Source organism: Schistocerca piceifrons, chromosome 1 (genome assembly GCF_021461385.2).
Source record: "Schistocerca piceifrons isolate TAMUIC-IGC-003096 chromosome 1, iqSchPice1.1, whole genome shotgun sequence".
In the NCBI taxonomy this organism is placed as follows: Eukaryota; Metazoa; Arthropoda; class Insecta; order Orthoptera; family Acrididae; genus Schistocerca; species Schistocerca piceifrons.
In genome coordinates, this window is record NC_060138.1 from 341,151,139 (window position 1) to 341,178,038 (window position 26,900).

At 38.8% G+C, this 26,900-nt stretch overlaps 1 protein-coding gene across 1 annotated transcript in view; it reads right to left on the minus strand.

Moving 5' to 3' along the window:
• Positions 1–26,900, minus strand: part of LOC124720213 (leucine-rich repeat serine/threonine-protein kinase 1) — a 150,417-nt gene that overhangs the window by 87,411 nt on the left and 36,106 nt on the right. The window contains exons 10-22 of the mRNA XM_047245563.1: positions 25,460–25,605; positions 22,482–22,632; positions 20,401–20,577; positions 20,131–20,318; positions 19,176–19,376; positions 18,783–18,952; positions 18,382–18,554; positions 13,542–13,692; positions 12,506–12,783; positions 11,054–11,199; positions 10,800–10,944; positions 10,577–10,686; positions 10,351–10,490 (exon numbers count right to left, since the gene is read on the minus strand). Of these exons, the coding sequence (XP_047101519.1) occupies positions 10,351–10,490; positions 10,577–10,686; positions 10,800–10,944; positions 11,054–11,199; positions 12,506–12,783; positions 13,542–13,692; positions 18,382–18,554; positions 18,783–18,952; positions 19,176–19,376; positions 20,131–20,318; positions 20,401–20,577; positions 22,482–22,632; positions 25,460–25,605 (2,176 nt within the window). The remainder of the gene's footprint in view (positions 1–10,350; positions 10,491–10,576; positions 10,687–10,799; positions 10,945–11,053; positions 11,200–12,505; positions 12,784–13,541; positions 13,693–18,381; positions 18,555–18,782; positions 18,953–19,175; positions 19,377–20,130; positions 20,319–20,400; positions 20,578–22,481; positions 22,633–25,459; positions 25,606–26,900) is intronic.

A 26,900-nucleotide genomic window follows, 5' to 3' on the forward strand; every position in this document is an offset into this window, starting at 1 on the left:
CACTTTCCACACAGGTGTAAAAATCACTACCGAGTCTCCTGAGCTGTATCTCAATGGCCACTGCTTGGCGTTATGGCACTCTTGGCCCTTCTTCTGGGTGTCCAGGGACTATAAGAGAGCCGGATGTCTTGCTTCTTCAGTTCTGGTGATGAGATGTGTCATGTAATCATCCTGAGTATTATCCAGTTGAAACAAGAAGATTATCCATTGACTGTGGAGCAGAGAGAATGGTGACAAGCCTATATTGTCTTACTTTGTTATGTTGTAAGTGAATATCATGACAAGCAGTATTGTAACCTCATCTTGCTGTTATACATCTAAAACATATCTACCCAGGTCTTACTAAAGCATTCTGTGAGGCTATTTGTCTGTGAATGGTAGTCATCCTGTGGGTGATGTGGCAACATGAAATTACCTCTAATACTAGTTTGACTGAAAAACTTGACCATGATCAGAAATCATCACATGGGGTATTCCATGGTTCAAAATGATGCCTTCTGCAAGGAACCCTGCAATTTCTGGAGCTTTGACAGTCAGAACAGCTTTGGTGACAGTGTAGCAGGTGAGGTTGTCAATGCAGTCTATTATCTGTTGATTCTCTTTTGCTGACTTCAGGAACCATCAGTTTGGTGCAATGGTGCTGCTGCAGGGAGAATTGATACCATATGCCCTGAAGGTAATTGCAGTAAGTTCTTGCATCACTGGCACTCCTGACAGTGGCTCGTATAGTTTCTAACATGTAGGTAGAGACCTGACCAGTGATACCTGCGTCTGATTCTGTCTTGTGTCTTTGGAATGTCTCCTTGGTCTTTATTTTCCTAATAGGGGTGTGGGAACACGTTGTTGAAACAGTCCAGTAGTTGATTAGTAACTTAGGTATCTTGCTATATGTCATGTTTCTCTTACTTTTTTCTCATGGTCACCATACAATGCCAATGCTGCATGAGTCCTGCTATTCAGCACCCTTGAACAGTGACACAGCTTCTACCCCATGGACTTCAATCTGTTGCAACGAAGATGCTGAAAGATACTTTTCTTACTTCTGAGTGTGTTATTCCCATGGAATAACACACTCACAGAAGTTGAACTCAATGTATTTCCTATAATGTATAACTCTAGCTTCTCTTAATGAGTCAATTATACATGTATTGCATTCTAGCAAGATGTTGTGCGTCCGTCCATCTCGCACAAGACTCAGGAAATAAATAAATAAATAAATCCAATGTTGTGATGATTTCTTTGGCATCATAGAGGTCACATGCACTCCATGCCTTTCCCTCATGGTCCCAAGGAGCAAATGACTCCACCCAGCTGGTAGAAGTGCAAGTCTACAGCCCACATTACCGATAGCACAGTGTTGCTACAGTTCCAATCTGCACAAACCATCAAAATACAACCTTCTGAAAGTGGGTGCTTCATATTTATCAAATACCTTAACCAATGAACACCTTTCTTTGGCCACTGGGTATCAAGGACATGGAACATCTCATTCTAAGAACGACATGTTACACCTCACCTTCACGAAACCCAGGTGACCAGATGTTGGAGAGCTGTGGGAAAAATTGAAAGATGGTTGGCTGTAGATGAGCTGGGATGACAAGCAACCATTTCTGCCCTGTCAGATCATCTCTCTTCCTCAGAAATGTTCAGTTCATTAACTGGGATTCTCCTTTGGTCAGTTCCTACTTCTTCAGTGCTGCTACAGTTTCCTGGATAGCTGGATTTTCCTGTTGTTCAGCAGCTATGGCATTCACTGCAGTGACTGAGATTTCATCCATTCTGCTGTGTTCAACCTAAGGATTCCTCAAAAGGCAGTTGGTGTCCTTGTCTTCAGGTTTGCTTTTGTAGGCAATTGTGACATTGTATATTTAAGCTTGTGTGCCCATCTTCCCAGTTGATCTCACAGATCCTTCAGTATAGTCAGCCAGCATAAAGAATGGTGAACAGTTTGCCAAATAAATATGGTCAGAAATTGTTGATGGCCTGAACAACTAGAAGGCAGTCTGTCTCGGTTGTACAGTAGTTCATCTTGGACTTGTAGAGTACTTTGGAAGCATAAGCTACCCCTTTTCAGCAACTTCTTGAATACATACTGCAACCGCAAAATCCCACAACCTCAAGTGTCATTGTGAAGTTCTGTCTTGACATTTTCAGCATGCAGTAGTTCTTGCAAGAAACAGGCATTGGTACAGAACTCCTTTATGAATTGCTGGTAGTAATCTCTGGTAGTACGGACAAATTCCAAGAAAACCTTTCTCATCAGTAATGTAACAAGGAGGTGACTCTTCAAGTTTTCCCAGTGGATGTGTTGTAAATAGTCTTCACGGGTTTGCCGGCAGATCCAGAGGCAAACCCATGAAGACTATTTACAATGTAACATGGAATCGGAAAATCTGTGAATGCTCTCATTTTCTTTGGACCAGGACAGACTCTAGTGACATTACCTACGTGCCCCAATATTTTTATTTTTTGGGTGATGAGGAAGCTCTTCTTCAGATTCAGGTGGAGGCCTATAGTCTGAAAACATTTCAACATGGTTTTCAAGTGGCGTAGATGTTCTTCAAATGTCTCTTAAAAAAGGCCAGTGTTATCAACAATGCAGAGATGTGTTGTCTATTTAAGGTGTCAAAGAAGGTTGTCCATCGTACATTTGAAGGTGAATGGTGCATTATATATTACTTCAAACGACGTAACTTTGAACTCACAGAGGCCACCAGGAGTTATTAAGGTAGTCTTCTCCTGGTCAGCTTCGTCAACCTCCATTTGTCAGCAGCCTAGCTGCATGATGATAGTTGAGAAATACTTTGATCCTTTCAAGCAGTCTAGGGTCTCAGCAATGAGCAGACATAATTTTTCGCGATTTCATTCAGTTGTTGGTAGTCAATACAGAAATACCAAGAGTCATCCTTATTTTCACAAGGACCACAGTAGAAGGTCAAGCACTCTCTGAAGGTTGAATGAGTCATCTTGCAGCATCTTCATCAGTTCCTCCCAAATTCTCTCTCATTCAGTTGGCAACACCCTATACTTATGATACACAGTGTTGATATATTTTGTTTTGCCATGGTCCATTTGGTCTGTCTTTATTCCACTACAGACCTGAAAGTACTTGAAAATTGGTGCAGAATGGCTACTACTTGTCCATGTTGTTGGCCACTCAGGCCAGAGCCTATCAGGTGTTTGACAGTAGCTTCCTCTATTGCATTGTATGTAGTGATAGTGAAGCATAAGTCTTAGTAAATGACATTAAGCTGCCCTTCCTGGACTGATTTTGCTGTCCCTCTACAAATATCTTTAGGGATGATTTGCAGCTGCTTCTGGCAGTTAGCAGTCAAAAGTCCTCCTTGACCACCTGCAATGCTTGTGATCATCACTGGCATGTAGAATTCTCTTTTGATCCTGAGTAGCTTCTTTAAATCAACAAAAGTTTGAAGGTTTAAATGAGTATCTAGACTGAGAGTGGGAGTTGTCTTGCTGATGACAGTGGGTAACAACATTTTTAATGACAGAAAACAACTGCCTCAGCTATCTTCGTTGTGTGTGCTTGTGAGAAGAGCTTTGTAAATCTGGAGCTTCAATCTTCCAAAATCTATGACTGATTGTGACGCCTGCAAGAAGTCCAATGTCAAAATAACATTACAACTACATTCTGTTAAAATGACAAATTTGAAGGACTGTTTTTGTCACTGATAATTATTCTTGCAATACATGTTCCTGTTGGCTGAACATTTACCATTTGCATCTTTCAGCACAATAGCTTTCATATCACGGATCACAGTATCATTTACCTGGCAATGATAAGTGTTCAAAACTCCAGAAAGAGACGCCCATGAGTCAACTAATGCTTGGACAGGTTGGCCGTTGATGATGATGCCATTAAGATCTCCTGACATCTTGGTAACTGTTGACCATGGAGGATTTGCACCTGTGGTGACCTCACCTCAACAGATAGCTGCCCTGCTTCCTTTTCCTGAAACTGGTGTCTACATGAGCAGATGATACCTTCGTATGAGATGGGGAACAACTACGGCATGTTAGGGAGTGACAGTAGTCCAGTGTACGGTGTTGGAATTAGTCCCACAGGTTGACTACAATCATCTGCAGTTGACTGATGTGAATATAATTGTCGCGATGGTTGACATCTGATAGTGTAATAGTTGCTGAACACTCGTCTTCTTTCTCTGCAGTGGAGTACACTATGTTCAGAGTCTCCACAGTGAAACCATACCAGTGTTTTTTTCTGCCATCTTCCAAATGTCAGTTGTTCTGCGGGACGTCATACTTGGTTCAGGAGTTGGTTGCACTTGCATCGGTTGGATGATGAGCGGTTGTTTGAAGGTTGTGTGAGTTAAGTTGGTCGAGTCCATTCCATCTGACACATTTGACTAGTCGCAGAGATTGGTGCTAAAGAACGATGCATCTCTCTTACCACCTGATGCATGGGGTCAACATTCATGGCTGCTATCTCTTGCTTACTCAGTGTGACAGTTCTGGCTGACATAAACTGCTGCCTGTATCTCTTCTCTTACTATTTCACATCTACCATAGGGATAACATTCAGGAGGTTGTCGAACTTCTTTCATATGACTCTTTAATGTTACTTTTCCTCATTGCAGTGGCACCACTTGATCAATTTCTCAGTTGCTGTAACATCCTTTACATGAGGAGCTTGGTGTATGTTTTCCATAATTCCTTTAATTAGATATGGGATTTTGTCAGCTTTTGTCATATTCAGATTCACAATACAACATAAGGCCAAAACATTCTGCGTCCAGTAAGACTGTGTTGTTTCCCCACTACATTGGTCCCTCCTCATCGACTGTTCTGCTACTAAGCAGACATGTTACTGGTTGCCACCAAATATTATCTTCAGTTCAACCTGGACTTTGTCCCAGCTATAAAGCTCCTCTTCACTGTTCTCGAACCACTGCTAGGTTGTGCCATCCAAGTAAAAGTACACATTTTCCAAACACATCATATCATCCCATCTGTTGTATCTGGTGACGTGGTGAAATACTTTGCGCCATTTTGCTAGGTCCTGACCAGGATCTCCTAAAAATGTTGGATCTTTCGTGCAGTTTACTTATGGCTGTTTTGGAATTCATATGGACCTTGGGAGCAATGTATTATTGACATTCTTGTTCCAGTCTGCGTAATTGATAGCTTCTATATTGCCTAACTGGAGTCACAATGATGCATATGTTTTCAACTACCCAGTATCTCCTCAAAACAATGTCACATCATAACTACAATTAAATCCAATTCTACAGTGGAGTTTCACTTAGTAATAATGAAAGCATGTTTACTACCACACAGTAAAGCAAGACCAAAAAAGGTCAACAGCAAGAAAATTTTGTGAAATTGCAGATTTTTGTACAGTGGTAGAGGGAGGGAGGGGTGTGTGTGTGTGTGTGTGTGTGTGTGTGTGTGTGTGTGTGTGTGTGTGTGTCATGAACAACATACTAAAAATCCTGAATCGTGAGGTGTGGGCATGTGCACGAAGGGTCTTTAAAGGCTGACCCCCCCCCCCCCCCCCTTTTCTTTAAATCCAGAGCTACCAGGAAAATGTACAAAATTAAAACTGCATTAAATTTTCTATAAAAAAGGTCCTATTAATTTTTTTCTCTAGGACTAATAGTTTCTGCTTTGCAGTGGATGGAAAAATCACAGATCATTTTAACTAGTTTTTTAGTGGTATAAAATTGATGTTTATTGTCAAATGAAATGGATTAAGAACAAATATTAAATGTGTGTACCGCATCTAAGTGCAAGAGAACCATATTAAAGGATAAACTGTATTCTGGGGCTGCAACCGGGTGGAGAGGAGGAGGAAGGAGGTTACAAGTGTGAGGGAAAGTAGGTTGCTGGATTGTGGTCACACACCTCTCTCCTTCATAGGTCTCTAAACTGAAGAGCAAATGAGTGATTCCTCATTCTCTCTACCCCACTACACCACAAACAAGCAACTACAGGATATTTCAGAAAGTAAATCTGACCCTTTCACAGCAACCTTTATGAATCACTGGTAATGTAATATGCAGACATGCTCGGGAGTGTTTATTTTCCAGAAAGTATGTTAATACTATGTGGAACATTGGTGTGGATTACTAAGAACACTAATGCAAGAAAAACGTATGGCAATCTATGTTGTAAATCTCTCCACAGTGTTCTACACCGCTACAGTGATTCTTAGTCATTCTGTATAGCAGCTGTAGCATTCTCCTGGGAAAGGCAGCTTCCTCCACCACAAGCACTGCTTGCTTTACAGTTTAGAGACAGACTATACCTCCCCAGTATTTCCTGTCTAGCTCTCTTATATATGTAGACAAAATAATTTCACCAAACTTGTGTTTGTATAGTAGAAGTTATTTTCAGTTTACAAGTGAGTACATCTTTGCAGTTGTTAAGTGAGCTATTATGGAAAATACATTCCTATAAACAAATAGCGGTGATGCTGAGTTGTGATAGGCACAATAAAAAGATCCACACACTCATAGCTTTCGGCCATTAAGCCTTTGTCAACAGTAGACACGCATACACACACACACACACACACACACACACACACACACACACACACACACACACACAAAACCTAGCCACTCGTGGTCGTCGCATCTGCAGTGACGAACAGTCCTTCTCTAAATATACTGAGGGTCTCACTAAAGCCTTCACTGACCGTAATTATCCTCCCATCCTTGTACAAAAACAAATCTCTCGTGCCTTACCCTTCCAGTCTCCCACCGCCTCCCAAAGTTCCACAGTCCAGCCACAGAGGAGCATTCCCCTCGTAACTCAGTACCATCCGGGACTGGAGCAACTGAATTACATTCTCCGTCAGGGTTTCGATTACCTCTCGTCATGCCCTGAAATGAGAAATGTCCTACCCACTATCCTTCCCACCACTCCTACTGTGGTATTCCGCCGTCCACTGAACCTACACAATATACTCGTCCATTCTTACACAACCCCTGCTCCCAATCCCTTACCGCATGGCTCATACTCCTGTAACAGACCTAGATGCAAGACCTGTCCCATACAGCTCCTACCACCACCTACTCCAGTCCAGTCACAAACATCACCTATCCAATCAAAGGCAGGGCTACCTGTGAAACCAGTCATGTGATTTACGCGCTAAGCTGCAACCACTGTGTTGCATTCTATGTAGGCATGACAATCAACAAGCTGTCCATCTGCATGAACGGCCACCGACAAACTGTGCCCAAAAAACAAGTTGACCACCCTGTTGCTGAACATGCTGCCAAACATGATACCCCTCATCTCAATAACTGCTTCACAGCCTGTGCCATATGGATCCTTCCCACCAACATCAGCTTTTCTGAATTGTGCAGGTGGGAACTTTCCATACAATACATTCTATGTTCCCATAACCCTCCTGGCCTCAACCTTTGTTAGTCACTGTCCTCACCCACCCAGCCCCCTCCCTGTTCCCATTCCAGCACTACACAGCCATCATTTCACCACCACACCCAGTCTTTTAATTTATTTTTATTTTTATTCATCTCCTTTCCGCTACTTACCCCCTCCGCACCTTCTCTCCTGCCCTCTGTCTAAACTGCAACACTTCACTGTCCACCACTCCCACCATACTACCTCTCCCCCTCCCCGCCCCAGCCTCCTCCTTACCCCCGTCCAGTCGCCACTCCCACCATGCACTGGTGCTACTGGTCGCAGTGTAGTTTCAGCTCTCTGAGCCTGCAGACGTGTGTGCAAGTTGCGTTTGCGTGTGTGTGTGTGTGTGTGTGTGTGTGTGTGTGTGTGTGTGTATACTGCTGACAAAGGCTTAATGGCCGAAAGCTATAAGTGTGTGAACCTTTTTACTATGCCAATTGCGACTCAGCATCTCCGGTATATGGTGAGTAGCAACTTTCCTTCTCTGGTATTGTTACATTCCATCTTGGATTTTCCATTGTTTGATTCCTATAAACAAAGACTGAGAAGGGCTTGATTTGTACATATGATAATGTAGTGTTGGTGGGAAAGGGATTGAATTGATAAATATGGAATCTTGCTGCTGACTGTCATTGACAGCATACTGTACGGTTGTGTAACCATGATGTAATCACTTGGTGGTGAATTAATGAATGACCAAAAATTCTCTCACCATGAATTTTGTTACTGGTAGATGCATAAATCTCCATAAGTCAGGAATTGCTGGCATTTTTAAAATGGGCTGCAGTGAGTAGAGCCACTTCCCACACTTCCACACTATATCTTGCAAGTCGGGTGTAATTTGCTGTAATGCATGCTTGATGTGTGTTGAAGTATCTGAAGGTCCATAACACTAAGTGATGTACTTCTGTTACAGAGGATGCCAATTTAAGCCACTCGCCACTGGACCTCTTCAGATGTTGGGAGAACTGAGGCCGGGGTGATGCATTTGATACCCCTTGTGCTGTGAAAAGTATTCCAGTCATTGATAGTGAAGGCAATGAAATCAATATTGTCGAATACATTTTACCTGCATGTTACATCTGGAACAGGCTCTTCAGTGTGGCTCCAACTGTTGAGCTGTTTTAGATAATAGCCATTTGACAACTGCAAATAAACACTCACTCAGTTGATAATAACTCCTCTATATAAACACAAGATCAGTGAAATTATTTTGTCTATTGACGTGAGAGAAATGAACAGGAAATGCTGGGGAGGTATACTCTATCTGTGACCTGAAAAGTGGGCAGCAGTCATGGAGGGGGAAGCTGCCTTTCCCGGACGAACACAACAGCTGTTGTACAGGATGACAAAAAACCCAGTTCCCCGCAGTCCTTACGCATTAATTCGTATTTGTGTACCATGTAGTAATCCAAACCACTATGTGGGAAATAAACACCCCCAGGCATGTCTGCACATTACGTCGCCAGTGATTCATAAGGCGGGCTGTGGAAGGGTCAGTATAACTTTGTGAAACACCTTGTAGCTGCTTTTTGTGATATAATGAGGTAGAGAAAATGGGGAACCACATGCTCACTCTTAAGTTTGTAGACTTATGAAGGAGCGAAGTGCATGGCCAAATCTTCATGCTTGTAACTTCCATCCCTCTTTCCTTTCCATCCTGACATACCTCAGAATACAATTTATCCCTTAACATGGTTCTCCTGCACTGTGTGATACAAACATCTAAAATTTGTTCTTAACCCACTTCACTTAATAATAAACATCAATTTTAATCTATTAAAACACTATTTTTAATAATCTGCAATTTTTGCAGCTTTTGAATGCGGAAACTATTAGTCTCAGAAAAATAATGAATAGTATCTTTTTCTAGGAAATGCAGTTCCAAATTTGTATTGGGAAAAACATTTCACTGGAAGCTCCAGATTTCAAGATATTTAAAAACATAAAAAAGTGATCTCTAGAAAACCACACACACCACCGGTCAGGAGTTTTAGTCTGTTGTTCACAACGCTCCCTACCCCCCCCCCCCCCAAATAATGTTCAAAAATTGTAAATATATGATTTTTTTCATTAATTTTCCTTTGTTGTCTGGACTACTATGAACATCAAAGTACCGACAAAACACAACTGAACTCCTGTATAGAGAGTGCTGCTAATTATACAAGTATCAGATATTTGAGAAGATACTAAACAAGAAAAACAGTAATCGCTGGTGATCAGGTTCGAAGCAGCAACCCGCACAATGCCCTATTGCATGCAGCACAGCTCACACAATGTCTCTTTGAGACTTGGTTATTGTTGTTCACTTTTAAAATGCTGGCACTTCTGTGACTTTTTCATTTTGCTTTTACAATCCTCACAGGAAGAAGCTTTTTTTCCCCAGAAATCTGAGGCCACTACTTTTGTTGAATATTTGTGTTGGATGCTAATGTCTGTCTTCATCTATGTACACTTCTGACAGGTAGCATAAAACAATGTGCTAATCCATTGTTTCAACTGATGGGCTGTGTCTGTATGTCATTTTATTTACTAACATACAATCTCAGTCTACTTACTAACATACAATCTCACTCTACTGAATCAAACATCCTTTTTTTACGTATTTGAGAAGAAGAAGAAGAAGAAGAAGAAGAAGAAGAAGAAAGACTGGTTACAAAAATGTGGATTTAATTGCAACTAATTAATTTTAGATTAATATTGCAAATTTTTCTATCCACTGTAAGTCTGCTTTTTATTTTCTAGTTACATCATAAAATTTTATCGCTGATGATAATTGCACCACCACTAGCGAAGACATAATGAGCTGTATGCCTTTATAGAGAATGCATTTTGGTAGAGGTCATGGCTTCCACTCTACCAGAAACTATAAAAGAAGATCCATGCTTTTGTAGTTAACAAACAGAGTTGTATGCCAAATGAAAATGTAGGACTCACCTGGTGACCTTAGACTGAAAACTGTGTCGTAAACCAGATTGCAAAGAAGTCTAATGTTGTGGCGTGTCTTACAGCTGACTTCTATTGTGTCAAGTACTCTTGGAAGACCACACTTTTCAGCATCTACTATGTTGATAAACCTGTTAAAACAAAATGAAAAGTTCAAATACAACTATAAAAAACTGCATTTTAACTAGGACAAGAGAAAATTCTTTTTTACACTTACTTATCCCTTATTATCTGCTGAAGTTCCTCTGATGTTGATGCTGGATACTGTTCTCTCATTAGATCATAGTGTGTACCAATAATTAAGACAGGCGAGTTTGGTGCTCTAGCCTAAAAGCAAGAATAATAATAGTTATTACCTTTAAAACATGAAACTATTTCTTAATACTGGTAATAATTTTTTCAGATGTAATTCTCATTCGCAAACACTTGTAAAGGCTAACCTGTATGTTCACCAGCCACTGTAAAATCTCGTTAATGCCCTTCTGTCCATCAGGGATTCTCCACACAACAAGATACAAACTTCTTTTGGACAGGAAATACTGATGTGTAGCATAATATTCCCTTTGACCTCCAAAGTCCCATGTTCTAAAACAAAAATCAATTAATAAAATATTACAAATTTAAGCAAGGATATATTTTTGCAATGTAAGTCATATATTTTATTTACAACATCCATCACTGTAAAAGACAAAACCTGAAAACAACTGGTCCATAAGATGACTGCCCTCTTATCTTCTTCTCATAAATCCAGTCTCCAATGTCTACACCAACTGTTGACATGTTACATCCTCTTGCAGTTTTCACATTTATATTTTTATTGCCCATCCTTTTCGCCCAGTGCTGAAAAATAAAGGTTGGCAATGATTTCCAAAACTAAAATTGTTATCATTGTTAAGTAGAATATTAAGATTAAGGTATGCTCAGTTGCGGAGAATTACAGAGGAAAGAGAAATGAGCCACTATTGTATCAGATAACATGATGTAGTACGAAAATCAAAGTATGACACCCCTACTTTTCATTACATAACATGCCTCATTTTTGATTTCCCACTTTTCTTAACAGTAGACAATATGTGAATGAAGAGTGGGGAGATAGATTAGATATCACCACACGTGCAGTACGGAATGGAGGAAAGAAAGAATGAGAACGATAACGATAACAACAACAACAACAAAGTGCAGACACTTTTAACATGACAATTATGGCTGAGAGGTTTTAGATCTATGATTATGTAACATATCAGCACACGTTGGGCCTGAAGTGCCTTGTTTATGATATTTCCAACTTCAGCAACCAGTTTTGTGGTCACCATTACCAGAAGCTTGTGTAATCCACTTTACTTTGTTGTGTGCTGTTTTCTTTTCTTATTTTCAAATGAGTAATGGGACTAATCCTGATGCACCTAGGGGTGCGGGTACAGCTCCCACAACACCAGAAAAGACTGATGATCCCTATGACCAGATGTAAGATTCATTTCCACAGAAGCACAATCACAGATGTAGGCTTCCAACCCTGTGAGAGTGAGGTGGTCCTTGATCCCCCTCACCCCTCTACCCTTCCCATGGAAGTTGAAGTTCTCATGCTTGTGGACAGCTATCATGTTAAAGTGTCCTCACAATTATAATACATAGACTGATTAAACAAATCTAGCACATTAAAAATTTCATATGGCACTGATGACAGCAGAACAAGAAACACATGTGCAGATGGGTAAGATAAATATTCTCACTGCAAAGTGTCTAGAAATTGACTTTGTTTTAATACGAACTTTACCACTATGTACAAATTCAATGAGGCAGTGGACATTTGGAAGCCATGCAAATAACAAATCCCCTAATGTCTCAGTGATGTCCTACACTGCCATACAATCAAATCTTTCTCTGAACAGCAAAGATGAATGTTGGGTAAAATAACATGAAGCAAACACAAAAGTCTGGACAGTTGCATTTATGTGATTCTTTCGACTGACCTGTCTCATTTCACTTCACTTGTACAATATTTCATTCACTCTTTACTAAATGTTCATTCCTGGAAAACAATTACTGCCCTCTGTTTGTCACATATTTAGCACCATATCACAACATTCTCACACTAATAACAAAGGATTTTGGGTTTCTACACTGAAGTTTCTAAATTAATATCTACCTCAACAGGCTTCTTTTTGTATGATCCAGTTCCCTCCTGCCGCAACTGCTCCAAAAGAGAAGTTTTTCCAATTCCTTGGACACCAACAATCATTAACTTCATTCGTGCATATGGTCTTGCATCCTCAAGTACTGATTTCAGGTAACCAATTACATCCATTGTTTTATATTTCTTGGAATCAATCATAGATTTAAGTGGTTCCTGAAGACTGCATCCACGTGTATTCAGATTCCATAGTCTGGATAACAGACCCATCTGGGGTGGGAGTTCACAAATATCTGAAAATAAAACAGTATTTACACTAAAAATACAGAAAAAAATCCATCTATGAAATATTAACAATTAAAAAGTAAACATTTAAGAAAATCAGATGAAGACTGGCATTTTCCGAAGTATCTCTTGCTAAATGGGAGCCAACGCAGAAGGTGGCAGAGCTGACACAAAACTGTTGCCAAGTCTGAAGATAATGTTTCACAATAAATCATCAAAAACTAATACGTAATAATAAACTACAGTAACATCCTAGCACTGATAAATATGGTTGCACTGGTGGTAATGAGGGCATTTGCTGCCAGCGTATAAAGAAAATAATAGTAAAAGAAAAAACATACTGAACAGTAAACGAGCATCATGTCCTAGTCCTAATTTCCTTCCACTTAATATATGATCCAGAGTCAACACTTACAATGATAGTTTTTTTTAATTTCTACGGCAATTTCTCCTGTAAAATATTTCCTTTATTTATTAAGTGAATAAATGGAAACAATTGCACTCTAATAAAACCATTTACAAAATGTGGGCTAGAAAACATGAAAATATGTGAAATTATGAAAGACAAATATTTAAATGCCTTAAAAACCTTATCTTTTTGTTTTTTTGAATCTGATTAATGGCAACAAAAATAATATTTTTATGCAAGCTACTTAAGAACTATTGACACACTTTCTGAAAATGTAATAAGACAATATGTAACAGTACCAATATATGATTAAGCTTTTCACTATACCAAATGGTCACAGTTAATGTATATAAATACCTGGATTTCCACTGACGTTTAAAACAGATAAGTTACTCAGTTCATGGATGTTTTGAGGTATTTCACGGAGCTGATTGTTGCTAATATCCAACATACTCAAATTTGGAAACATAAGTCGATTCTTTGAACTGGCAGGAGAATTTAACAGGTCCTGAAAATAGGAAAATGATACAAGTCTTTTTTATTTATTTACAAAATGATAGGAATCTTCTCTCCAGTACAAAAAAAATTGTTTTTTGCTTACTGCTATCAAAGACAGTGGAATTCATAGTGCAAAGAAATGTGTATGAGCAATCGCGTAGTACAACAAGTTTACTACATCTACAATAATGAGAAAAATTATTAGCACAGTACTGAAATGACTTTCTTTAGGACCACACATGAATTTTAACAAATATCCTAGTTAAAGGATCACATTCCCTTATTTGTTATTGAAGTTGAATTTTCACTTTGTCACTAAACCTCAGGAACTTTCTCATAGTGTTATTTGTTTGTGGATTTAACATGTACTGAAATAAGAAACTAAATATTATTTCCAGAAAATTAGATAGGTGTTAGAAAAGGAAGCACTGTCTAGTATGGTAAATGATAGGTTCACCTAAGATGGACAAAATGAATGTTAGGACCATATTGGAGGCACTTGAGAAAAGATGGTGCTGTCATAATGTCTAATGAACAAAATCCTTGGATGTTTGCACTCTCTCTCTCTCTCTCTCTCTCTCTCTCTCTCTCTCTCTCTCTCTTTGAATCTGTTATGCCAGAAAAATACAAAATTTGAGTAACTATAAAACAAGATAAAATTATCACCCTGCTAATGGGCATATCAACCAGGTCTGTCTCTGATCCTAGCAACTGACATCTCTTCACATGGAGTCGTCTTAGTCTTATCACATAACTTTCCAAGTGACCTTCACCAATTGCGTAAAAAACATTATTTCCAACGTAAAAATAACATTCTCAAATGAAAAGGAGGCTGTAGCGTTTACTAATGGTGTACAGGAATTTAAATTTTTTTTTACACCACTATAAATTTCACCCAATTACAAAGCACAAACCTTCCATTCCCTTTCTGGGCCAAAATTCCAACTGTCCATCAAACTGCACACCAGCTCCAATGCTGGGCTTTATATCTACCAAATTTTCAAAATATCAACAATTATGAAAGGATAGATCACTATTCACCATGAAGATGACATGTGGAGTTGCAGGAAGGCACACATGTTACACACTAAGCTTTCAGTTGAAGACACACACACACACACACACACACACACACACACACACACACACACACACACACGAAGATACATCTCATGCACACATGACGACTATCTCTGGCCACTCTGGCCAGACTGCAGACTGCAAACTCTTGTGTTGAAGGAAAGCAGCCATCAGGTGTGGGGCATGAGAAAGGGAAGGACAGCAGAGCACAGGTGGGGGTGGGAAGAGCGCCGTCTGGCAGTGTGTGCAAGGATTAGAAGGCAGCAGAACATGGCTGCCACGGGCAGCTTTGGGAGGCTGTGGGGAGTCAAGGGGTGAGGGGGGGGGGGGGATGGGGAGTGGAAAAGGAAAGGAGTGAAGAATGGGAAAAGACTGGTGAGTGCATTGGGAGAGAGTGGCATGCAGTGAGGGTGAGGGGAGGAGGTGATAGAACAGAGGGAGCAAAAACTGTTGGGTGGAGGGTGTGTGGACAGTAGGTATTGTAGGATGAGTCTGGGATAATTTTGGGAGCAGAGAATGTGCTGTAAGTACAGCTTCTATCTGTGCAGTTCAGAAGAGCTGATGATGGGGGAAAGTATCCAGATGATCCAGGTTGTGAAGAAGCCAATAAAATCAAGCACATTACCATTTATTACTGCTCATCGTAACAATGCTCAAATGCAGAGTTATTCCCTACATTGCCTATGGGACCAGATCCAGGGATCAATAGCAACTAAATTGTTCCCTTTCAAATGGGCTGTGACATCAATCAACTGCCATAAGGCTTCCTCACCATGTTTCAGGATGTAGCAATAGCTAAGAGGCAAGATCCTACTTTTAGAAAAGCACTACCCTATATGCAACAAGCTTGGCCAATCACACTATCAACAGCACAACAGTCAACCCTGTGTCAACATTTTGCAAACAACAACTTCAAGCTTTCAAAAGTGTGCTATTCTTAATTTATGAGAATGAAATATGCAAGGTTGTTATTCCATACTCTTTGTTATACTGCATTCTTAACTTACTTCATCAATTACAAGTATAAAAAATATTTATAAGAAGAATGTTGATTGAACCAAACTGGATGGGGACATTACACACCTAATCCAGCATTGCCAGGTACATAGAACACAACAATCAGTGCCTTCGCAAACATTTTCCACAAGGCTGGAGCCCAAGCAAAGTCCCGATGCTGATTTAGTGGGACATTTCTTGGAAGCCATGTGGCTCACTGGAATAATTCATACTCCTACTTCCTATATGTGCTTAAGTTAACAGCACACTGCCATGACATCCACCACTATGACTTTATTAAATGTCTTTGCCACTGAGGGTACACGCAATGCAAGACTGATAAATGGATTGCAACTTACAGCAGCCACTTTAAAGTGCATCTGCACTTGCAACAACATGAAACATCTAACCATGTCCCTGTATCACCCTGCATACAATAGCACTGCAAAGACAACTGTGCATACTTTTAAAAATTCAGATGCTTAATAATTTTGTGTTACCACATCTGCAAGAAAATTAAATAGTTTTCTAACATCATACAGAGTACTACCCGTCAAGGGCAGCAGGCAAGGCAAGATGATTCACAGTCAGCCTCACTGAATGCTCACCAATTTACTGTTCACACCGATGATGGGAGAGGAGGACAGTGCCACACCATCCGAAGCTGATATGCGAAAGTGAGCACAAACATTTGGGGTCACACCAGGATGAAACCAGAGATCTACTGCGGCTCGTCATGGCCATCAGTTGGTGACGGTTGAAACATCTCAGGATCAACTGTGACAACACCAGGATCAGCAGTGCTTAAGCTATCTGAGCCAGGTGTCATAAGCTCTCACCAGGTAATGCAGCAGCTACCATTCAGTAACTTCTGACTGACTGTTCTCTTCTCCTATTCGATGGCAACACCCATTTAAATGAAACAGCATCTCCACAGCCTTCTCACTCAAGGGATGTCCAAAGCAGAAGACTGTCAACCATTTGCACCCTACCTACACTACCTACATACTCCTTGCACTGGGTAGGTCATTTTAGGAACTAAAGGCCATTTCAAAATAGAGGATCGGGGTTGTGATTAAGGAGCCTCAGTAATACACCGACATGGAAAATGCATCACTGCACTCTGTAACTGCTGTGATGTGGGCCAGGCTCCATGTGCGCCAGCAGGCTAGAGTCTGGCATAGGCCACTTCAGTATTTACTCATGCTGCCTTTCCATACTGACCTCTGTGTGCGTTAGATGAACTGTCTGACTTCTTTTACTGTGTCTGGTTTTCAAACTGAGCTGTAAGAAAGAAATGGAAACTCATTCTCTTTCTTCAAAGTGAAATAGAATAAGCTGTACAGACATATTTGTATCAGACACCAAAACCAGGAAAGGTGGAAGTCAAGTTCACTGTCATCTCTGATGTCTATTTGTTCACTGAAAAGGGAATGAGGGAATCAAAGAAACTATTGTTGTTTGTCAAGGACACAAAATTAGTACAATACAGTTCACTGATGATGCAGCAGTGATAGCCAAAAGTGAACAGGAACTGAATCAGTGCTGAATTTAATGGAACATGTGCCAGCTGAAGGTTAAGATATGCACATAAATCAGGAGGAAGCACTACAGGTGGACATGTTGGAAGGCTAAATGTTACAGCTTGGAAAAAGAATGTACAAGGGATACATACATTTTGATACCTGTGAAGCAGAATTGATAAACATGATAGGCACACGCATGGCACAGAAGAAAGTACAGCGCGAAAAAGTCTTCGACATGAATAAATAGTGGCTCATGTCTAAGAATGTAAATTGTGCCTGGTTTTGAATGTATTAACATGAATTAGTAATCAGTAAGGAAATTTCTGAAACTAACTGCAGTCGGAGGTAACCATCAACAAGTACATGACAAGCATCCAGATATACTCATAATCAGTTCCTTTTGAACTTACGCCACATCAGGTCACAATTCATTTTTTATGTTAAAGCATTTACCATGATATGATTGTGACTCTGTTACAGTGAACTGTATATATTATATTGCAACCTGATTTTATTATTGTATTTTAACAGTAGCAGGAGGTGGGAAATTAGTTTAGTAACATTTTCCTGTTTGTATTTGAAATGCCTCCCCGCCCCCCCCCCCCCCCCCCCCAATTTAGTGACTTGGAAATATGGAAGCAACAGAATAAAAAGTAGCAATTTCTCAGTTGATAACATGGTGTTGTTCTGTTACTACTGGCCAGCAGCTTGGAGTGCCAGTATCACTGCAGCTGTCAAAAGGTTGCATTTTTTCACCCTACAGAATTTCATGATAAAACCATATTCCTTTAATGTGTTTGGATCATGTTCTATGTGGAAATAAGTATCAAGTGCTTCTACAAAGTTCTGGGCTTGGTTCTTCATAACAAGAGCCTGGAATACTGAATTTGTGGTACCTCATTTGGTGTTATCGTACGGAGAAAGAGAATTAAATTTCACTATAATCTAAATATCTGCACAGAGGTTATGTAGTTAAACAACAGCCAATGAAACACTTACCTAGGTAAGTACGAGATTAGGGTTTTAAATCTATTCTAATTTTTTGAATTCTTTCAACATAATGTTATATCAATTCAGTAGTTGCAGAGTGAGCATACCCAATCAGTTTCATCTTCTTCAGATACAGAACTTCCCCCATCATCATCTGTTGATAACTGTATACGGCTAAGGTTGTTGTCAGAGAGTATAAGTGTGCGGAGGTTGTCAAGTCGAAGATGTCGCCTGTGTGTGCAAACATAATTCAAGATGGTACTTCTTAATGATCGTCGACCTGTGGGAACAAAGAAACTTATTACAAACAAGTTAAGAAAGCTTTCAGGTGTTTCTATTTATTAACTTAGCAAGTGACTTCATAATTTCTCGGCAGCACATGAAACATACATACAGCATACTTCCATCAGGCATTGAATGATATATTTATTTGTGAATGTTCCACTGCATGTCATATTAAACAATACTGATTAGAATGACTTGCCTGGCATTAATGGTATTTTTGTACTTCCTTTCATACCAGCATCTACCATAGAGTAACAGGCAGTTACTGAATGCTCACTACCATCAACACCATCAATCTGTGGTAAACTTGGCCAGCAACATATTTGGTTGTGTGACACATCTAACTGCTTCAGTGAACTTGGATACGATGTGATGTGGCTCATACTACGGAGGCTGTGAAGTATTAACAACATTTTGTATGTTCATAGTACAATGTGACAACATTAATGAATAAGAAAAGCAAAGTAGCCATGACAAAACTACAAGAAAAGTGCAAAAATTAAAATGACATTACACCACTCTTGGAATTCTGTTCATTACTCTTTTGTTTCTGTCATGATTTACAGTGACAAATATTTACATCTAGAAATACAAGAGATTTCAGAACAAGCAATACCTATTATAGCTAAGGTTCAGTCTTGTCAAATTTACAGCCAAACAAGGCAGTGCTATTGGTACACCAGTGAATAAATTATGTGCCAAATTTAAAGCTGAGAGCTTTGAGCAATTCTCGTCGTGTTCTTCATCTGTGTGCATGATCTGCTCAGTCACCTCCACACTGCGACTCCATATGTTGTGATGAGAAACATCCAAATGTCTACAACAAACAAAAAGAGGAAATGCATAACCCCATGAACTTCATGTTTTAGTAGTATTACTGACAAAGGAAAGCAGTATGATTAAACCAGCAGAAAAACAGTGATATTTACAAAGTTGTTTCATTTTAATATGTAAGTTACTATATCTAAACATACAATATACATTTTGATTTCATAAACATGTCATCAACATCAAAAAGAATGGCTAAGAAAGAAGGTGAAGGGAAGTAAGACCATAACATATGAAGAGGGAGATAGTCCAGACAGGAGGACGTAATGAATATGAATAATGAATAATGTGTAATGTGCAATGTGCAATGGGTAATGGAAAGAGGGAGTAGTGAGTAGCAGAACCGGGAGAACAAAGATAAAATAATTAATGAGACTGAAATGAACAAAACTAAAAAAGGTAGGAAATGGGATTAAGGACAAGAAAAAACTCTGCAATATTGTAACTATACATAAGATATCATTTACTAAAACACAAGGAAACAAAAATAATCTGCAGTGGCCCATGAGCTATATAAACTTATTCTGATTACTGAAACGAAGTCGTGGTGCAGAAATAGAAAAAAGGGAAACTGTTTACAATTCAAAATATCAATATGGATCTGAAAGTCAAAATGAATTGATTAAAAAGAAACTGCACATTCATTCACAGAAAACTTAGTTTCATTCAAAGACATATTGTATTACAAACATTCAAAGACTAATTGTGTTATATGATTGTCAATATGAGTTCGTGATACTCACTCGACAGTTTTGGTTTTCATGAATGTTGAGTGGAAAGTTTGCGCATCAAGGAGATGATCTTCACTGCTAAGGTTCAAGTCTTCTGAAATTTCTGAGCAACTGGTTGATTCTGAATGGTCGCCATAATCAGCTACACCAGCTGATTTTGTACCATCACTATGCACAGGACTCTGGGCTTCAGTATGCTCCTAAATAATTTTAATACACATTTGTGTAATTTTAAATTTACAGTTTTATCAGAATATTTTCAGTCATTGCATAATTTTTTACCTCTGGTGGAGATATAGGAAGTTCTTTCAGCAGGTTAAATGCAGCATTCAGTTCTTTCAATTTTGGAGCTCTCCACACAGCATATGGTAGCTCTTGCAATTTGTTATTTGAAATATCCAACGTCACAAGAGATGACAATTTGAAAATGTCATCACTAATAACTTCCAGTCGATTATCCTGCATAAGTTAAAAAAAAATAAATAAATAAATAAAATTTTAAAAAAATCTATAAAACGAGACATTTCTTCAATTTTTTAATCGGAATGCATAAATGTACTTAACAGTATGTCACTATTTATTTTCACAGCCTCTCAGCGCTGTACTTCTTACTGTCTTATTATTCAAATTCCACTTTGACCATAATTCATCTTTCACTAGTAAATTAATCAATAATATCTTGCTGTTTCCTTATTAATAAATGTATCAATAGTTGTTACACAAAGCTATTTAAGATTGGTGGTAAGAATTCCTAAATAATACATAACAGTAGCCTAATACAGTAATGTAATTAAAGAAACAGCAGACTGAATCTTATACACCCAGAGACAGAATGTATGTTGTTTCGAAATATCCTGGCACATTAAATCCGTGTAAATTGTTGATGGTGTACAGCTACCAGCCACAAATTGATTTCATGTTACTTTACTCACAAAGTACTGTTACTGTTTTCAAATTTTTACAATTCATCATCAGATGGTTTTTTCAGACAGATCAAATATGTGGGTCAAGCTGAGGCTTCTATCCACCGATATGTCTCTCCTATTTTCAAAACTCCATAAATGCTCTAAGGAGAGTTATACTTTAACAGGAATATTAGTTAATTCTTTTCTTACTTTGCTTTGAAAATCTTTTTGTTCCACTCATTTACAAAACTGTAAAAATGTGATTCCGTGCACCATATTTGATGTACATTTTAAATATTATTTTTCCTTTTGTTAATGAGACAAAGAAATAGGTAAGAATAGAGTTTAACAGCCTCCAATGATGAGGTTGCTGAAGACAGAGCAGAAGCTCAAATCAGTGAATGACATAGAAATAAATCAGTGTTTTACCACTTGTTCACATCGCTAGTTGCAGGCAGAATGGCATGCAGTAATAGGGGGTGGAAGGGTGGCAGGGTTCAGGGGTGGGCGGTAGATGATAGTAGAAGTGAGGTAGGAGCGTGAATGTACCATTAACATATTAAGATTATCTGGAGCAAAGCTTAGTTCATTTGCTCAATGGAGGGGGAAGAAAATTATCGTGTTTTTTTTAAGGAACAGAAGTGATTTAGGAAAGTGGAAAGTAGAAATAAAAATATAAAACAGATAACTTGCAGATCTTACAGGGGCTTCCACAAGGCTCTTGCAATTTTTATGCTCAGATTCCAATACATTTACAGCTTAATGGTACTAGTACTAACCACAAAAATATTAAGCGTGACACACACAACCACAATACAAGATAGAGAAAATATTTCCCTGAACACTTAGCAAAGTTTCACTCTGGAATTACACAAAGGTCTTTAACAAGCTGCTGGCAGATTTAACAACACAGGTTCCAAAGTCTGTACAATATCAGAAGCAAATTAAAATTGCATCTTCATTAGCTAATCATTCTGAAAATTTCTGATTATCGAAAGCCAGTAATTGGACATTTGTAGGGGAAAAGTAAGACTGTTCAATGCAAATTGATAAAATGTTATTCTTTCACAAAGGTCTGTGGAGTCAGTAAATATTCATTTAGCATTAGCACATAAACAGCAGCTGCTTCGTAAGGAATTAGCAGCTTCTTCTGAAACAGGTTTCCTTCTAGTTTTATAAAGTTATTTCTAGCATGTATAAGCACGAATAACATATAATATAAGCATAATTAGTTTGTAACAGTGACTTGTCTTTGTTAAAATATACTTTGAGTTATACCATACCATGAAAGTTTTCCTTTAGTATGGTGCATACTGAACACGACAAAGAATGACTTAAGACTAAAAAGCACTCCATTCAAATACAGGCCTGGCACCTTAACTGCTATACATCACACTCAGTCAATCAGTGTGTTGATAACTAAAGCTAAAGTTCTGTTTATTCTGTATAGTTGGTCACCTGTAAATAGACTTCCTCCAATACCGGTGCAGTATATCCAGTTTTTCTAAACTTATTATTCTTGTTGCCCCCTCCTCGTGTTGGAGAAAGTGAACCCGCTTCATTTGGGGATGGTAGTCTTTCAATTTTGTTCTGAGCAACATTCAAGTACCTGCAATAGGCAAATGTATATATTAATTGGAAAGCATTTCAGAAAAAGGATTTTCTTCCAAATCTGATAACAACACAGACCAGCTTTAAGAAGCAAACAGGATAAAGATTATGGTACATGAGTTAATCTTGAAGTGTTTCAGATCAAAATTACCAAAGGGTATTTTTCAGGAATCCAGTGGAACTGATGCTCCATGTTCATGCACAATATTTTGATGATTGGTCAAGACATCTATATACGGTGAAACAAGTCATATTCTTATGTTTGTTACCTGGACTCCACCTTGACTGTATAGTAATGTTGCTGTCATGAAGTTTTATACACCCACATTGCTGTTGTGAAGTTTTATACAGCTATTTTTAACTCTTGCAATGTTCTTCGATGAAATGCACATCTCTTTGAAGTTTATTGTCTGTGTCTGATAAAATTATCAGCAAGACATCAATAAACCGAGAGCAGAAGTCAATGGCTTGGTTATTTCTAAATATCTTTCATTGCCCATTAGGTTTTCCAAGATCCTTGCTTTCTGTATTCTGTAATTATGCTATCCCAGAAACTCTTGAGACTGCATTAGAAGATTAGTCTTGTTATATTTTATTTTATGATTATACTTCGAACCTTGTGCAGTGGGTGCTTATCTGCAATGCTGTTTGGGTGAATAATGTTGTTGTTATTTCTTATTCTTCCCTTTTAGTTTTCTATGACACAAGGAACGAATTTTGACTATTTGTTACCATGTTCTTCCTATGTATGACTTGTTTGTTATGCCTTAAAATGTAGGATAATAAATGGCATACTGGCTGGATTTGATTTTGCAGTCAAGGCATGCTTCTATGTTTTTTTCAGATGTTTTTCTCTAGGCTTTTCTCTGAAGTTTGCTCCAAACAATCAATACAAGTCCTCTCCCTGCTATGTGACCCCACAGTACAGTCTTATACTAAAAAGACATGGCAGTAGGTTCAAAGTAGCCATACAAAAAAATTGTCATCCTAGTCAGTTAATAGGTGGAAACATGTTTACTTCAAATTCACACATTCTGACATGCAAAATGTTCAATACACTGGCTCATTACAATGTAGATAACTGGCTACCCATCATTACTACTGCTTCACTCAATTCAAAATATACTACTAATGATCTTACAATCAGAAGTATTCCTTCTTTCCAAGGTTAGAAAGCTCATAATGTTGTGGTGTTACAGCTACTTGTACTTTCTGACACTTAATGAAACCGTGTGGCAGACCTAATGTGTTGGCATGAGCCATGATGATGTAGAGGTCAAAAGACCAAAAAACTTCTTCTTCTTCACTAGTTGCATGAAGTCCATAACATTACTCTGTCAGCTGATAATATTATACTTTCTTTCCTTTCCCACAGACCTTCTTTTATTATTTACTCTTTGTTGGAGATACTAATGACAGTTGCACTGTGCTCCATGGAGCTGCTGTATCCTGCATTTGATAGGATTTTCGTAATGGAAACAAATTTAGTTATCTGTAAATAATGGATAGTGTTTCCTGATTCAGACATTCTTCAGTAACATTAATTAACATATGGCAACCTACTTCATGTATTGGCTTATGTTTGAAGCAATTATAATGTTGTCTTTGGCAAAATTGGACCTATTAATATTTTTATTTCCTGGCTTTCATGTAACTCAATGCATTCCATATTTTCAGGATTATTCTATGGATTTTCTACAATTATTTTATAGTTTACAGATTAGGGTAAAGTATGCAACATTTAGAGACAATGTCACTTGATGAATTAACCACAAATTAAACTATGCTTGTGTAACTTCCATTGTGTTAAGTTCTTAAATCATAAACTTTTATTTGTTTACTTAATTATTTGAGTATAATGCCTGCGCAACATGAGCACCTATTCCACTACAAAAACATTTAAGTTCCTTCAGAGTCATATCTAACAATATATGGAAGATGAACAATCTAAGACAAGACAGATTGCTACTTACTGTAAAGAAGACACGTCAAGTTGCAGATAGGCATGATTAAAACACACTCACTTATAGCTTTTGGCCATAGCCTTTGTCAATAAAACACACACACACACACACACACACACACACACACACACACACACACAGAGAGAGAGAGAGAGAGAGAGAGAGAGAGAGAGAGAGAAGTAACACACCTCTCAGGCACACACTTTTCCTGCATTGTTGATATTTCTACCTGGAGTTTCCATAGTTTAATAAATGGAAGATGGTCAGTATTCTTGAACAGAATAACCACAGTTGTCAAGTACTGAATTAGGACTGCAAGTCTAAAACAAAATAATAAGTCGAGTACACACAAAATCAATAACTCATTGCCACTGAGGAAATTTTAGGGGCTTAATTTCTCAAAAACTGATTTCGTTATCTGTTATTTGTAAAATATTAGTATAGCATTAGGTTGCAAAGAACATACTCTAGTATTGTCTGTGGAGCTCGTATAAAGAATACTAGTCATAAGAAAGAAAGTGGAGGAGTAAACTACTGGTTGACAAATCAGCTCACTTTCAAGATAATATTAGGGCCATATGGTTTAATAGACAATGGAACCTTTGAGAAAAAGTCATGGACACTCCCTAAAAACCTAGATTATCTGACAGACAGCTCAGACTCATGTGAGAGATCTTAGAGCAAATCACCAATCTTATACCAAGAAAATATTGAATGCAGTTGTATGTGAAATAAAAGAAAGTCCATACTTTCACCATTCCACATCTCTGAAATACTCATGCTCAATCAAATTTACACAGCACATTGTACATGTGTGGTACTATGGAAATAAAAGTTAAACACACAATTTTCTTAACATACCTGAGACTATGAAGTTGAAAAATGACTAGAGGTAACCAAGTAAGCGAATTTTTTGACAAGTCTATCCTTGTGATTGCATAGAGAACAATATCTTGATTCTTTGGATTTAATTTAAGCTTGGGATTGACATTCAGAGCTGCATCAACCTAGGAAAAAAAAACAACAGGAAAATATTAAAACTGTGCAGATGAAAATAAGCTAAGAATATGAAGGTGAAAATACACTATACGACAAAAAGAGTGAAGCACTCAGAAGGGGAGGCAGAAAACAAATGAACCTTCCTGAGTTGAGAGGACATGTGGTGTTAACTCAGTAATTACAACATAGAGTCTAATTTACAAAGAACTTGGCAATACTCACTTATCAGCACGACACTGCACCCCTCTAGCTTGGATGCATGTTCTGATTCAGTTGGGAAGGGTGTCAAAAGCCATTGCATCCTTTCCTGAAGCAACTGGTCTTTGATATTCTGGACATTGGTACTAGGACAGAGCTGACATCCATGCTGGTGCCACATGTGTTCTGTTGGGAACAGAACTGGAGGTCTTGCTGCTCATGGGAGTACCTCAACATCACATAGACAATTCATAGAAACGCTTGTCATGTGTGGATAAGCCGTGTCCTATAGCAAAGGGCATCACAATACTGTTGCATGAGAAGTGAGACACGAGGATGCACAGTATCAGTGAGATACTGTTGCACCATCAGAGTTCCATCAATCACTACCAGCTGTGGCCTGAAGTCAAGCCCGATGACTCCCCAGAACACACTGCCAGAAGTAACACCACTATGTCCCTCCAAAGCATTAGAATAATGGGACCTCTCCCCTGGCTGTCACCATACCTGCAGATGTCGGTTATCTGGGTAGTGCACAACCATGATTCATTTCTGAACACAATACAATGCCATTCATCAGCACTGCAAGCTTCTTGGTCACAGCACCACTCCAAACACAGCTATTTATCTTGTGGTGTTGATGGCAGCCTACGTGTTGGATGGAATTCCTTGGCCGAGCCATTGCTAGTCTCTGGCTAATGATGCAGGATGATACAGAATGTGACTGAGAGACCGTTACTTATTCTCAGATGGCAGATTAAGATGTGAAGGAGTTACGATGTACCTGGCACACAGTATAGTGATCTTTCCTTGTGGTGGTCCGACTTAATCGATTGGAACCTTGATAATGATTATGCCTACCTTTCCAAAAAAATGTTCATATGTGTGTGAATTCCTAAGGGATCAACCTGCTGAGGTCATCGGTCCCTAGACTTACACACTACTTAAACTAACATTGCTAAGAACAACACACACACACCCATGTCCGAGGGAGGACTCGCTCCTTCGGCAGTCTGTGACATGGCGCCTGAAACCACGCGGCCACTCCAAGTAGCGCCTACCTTTACATTCCCATGCAGTGTGACATCAGGCCACTGTCACATCC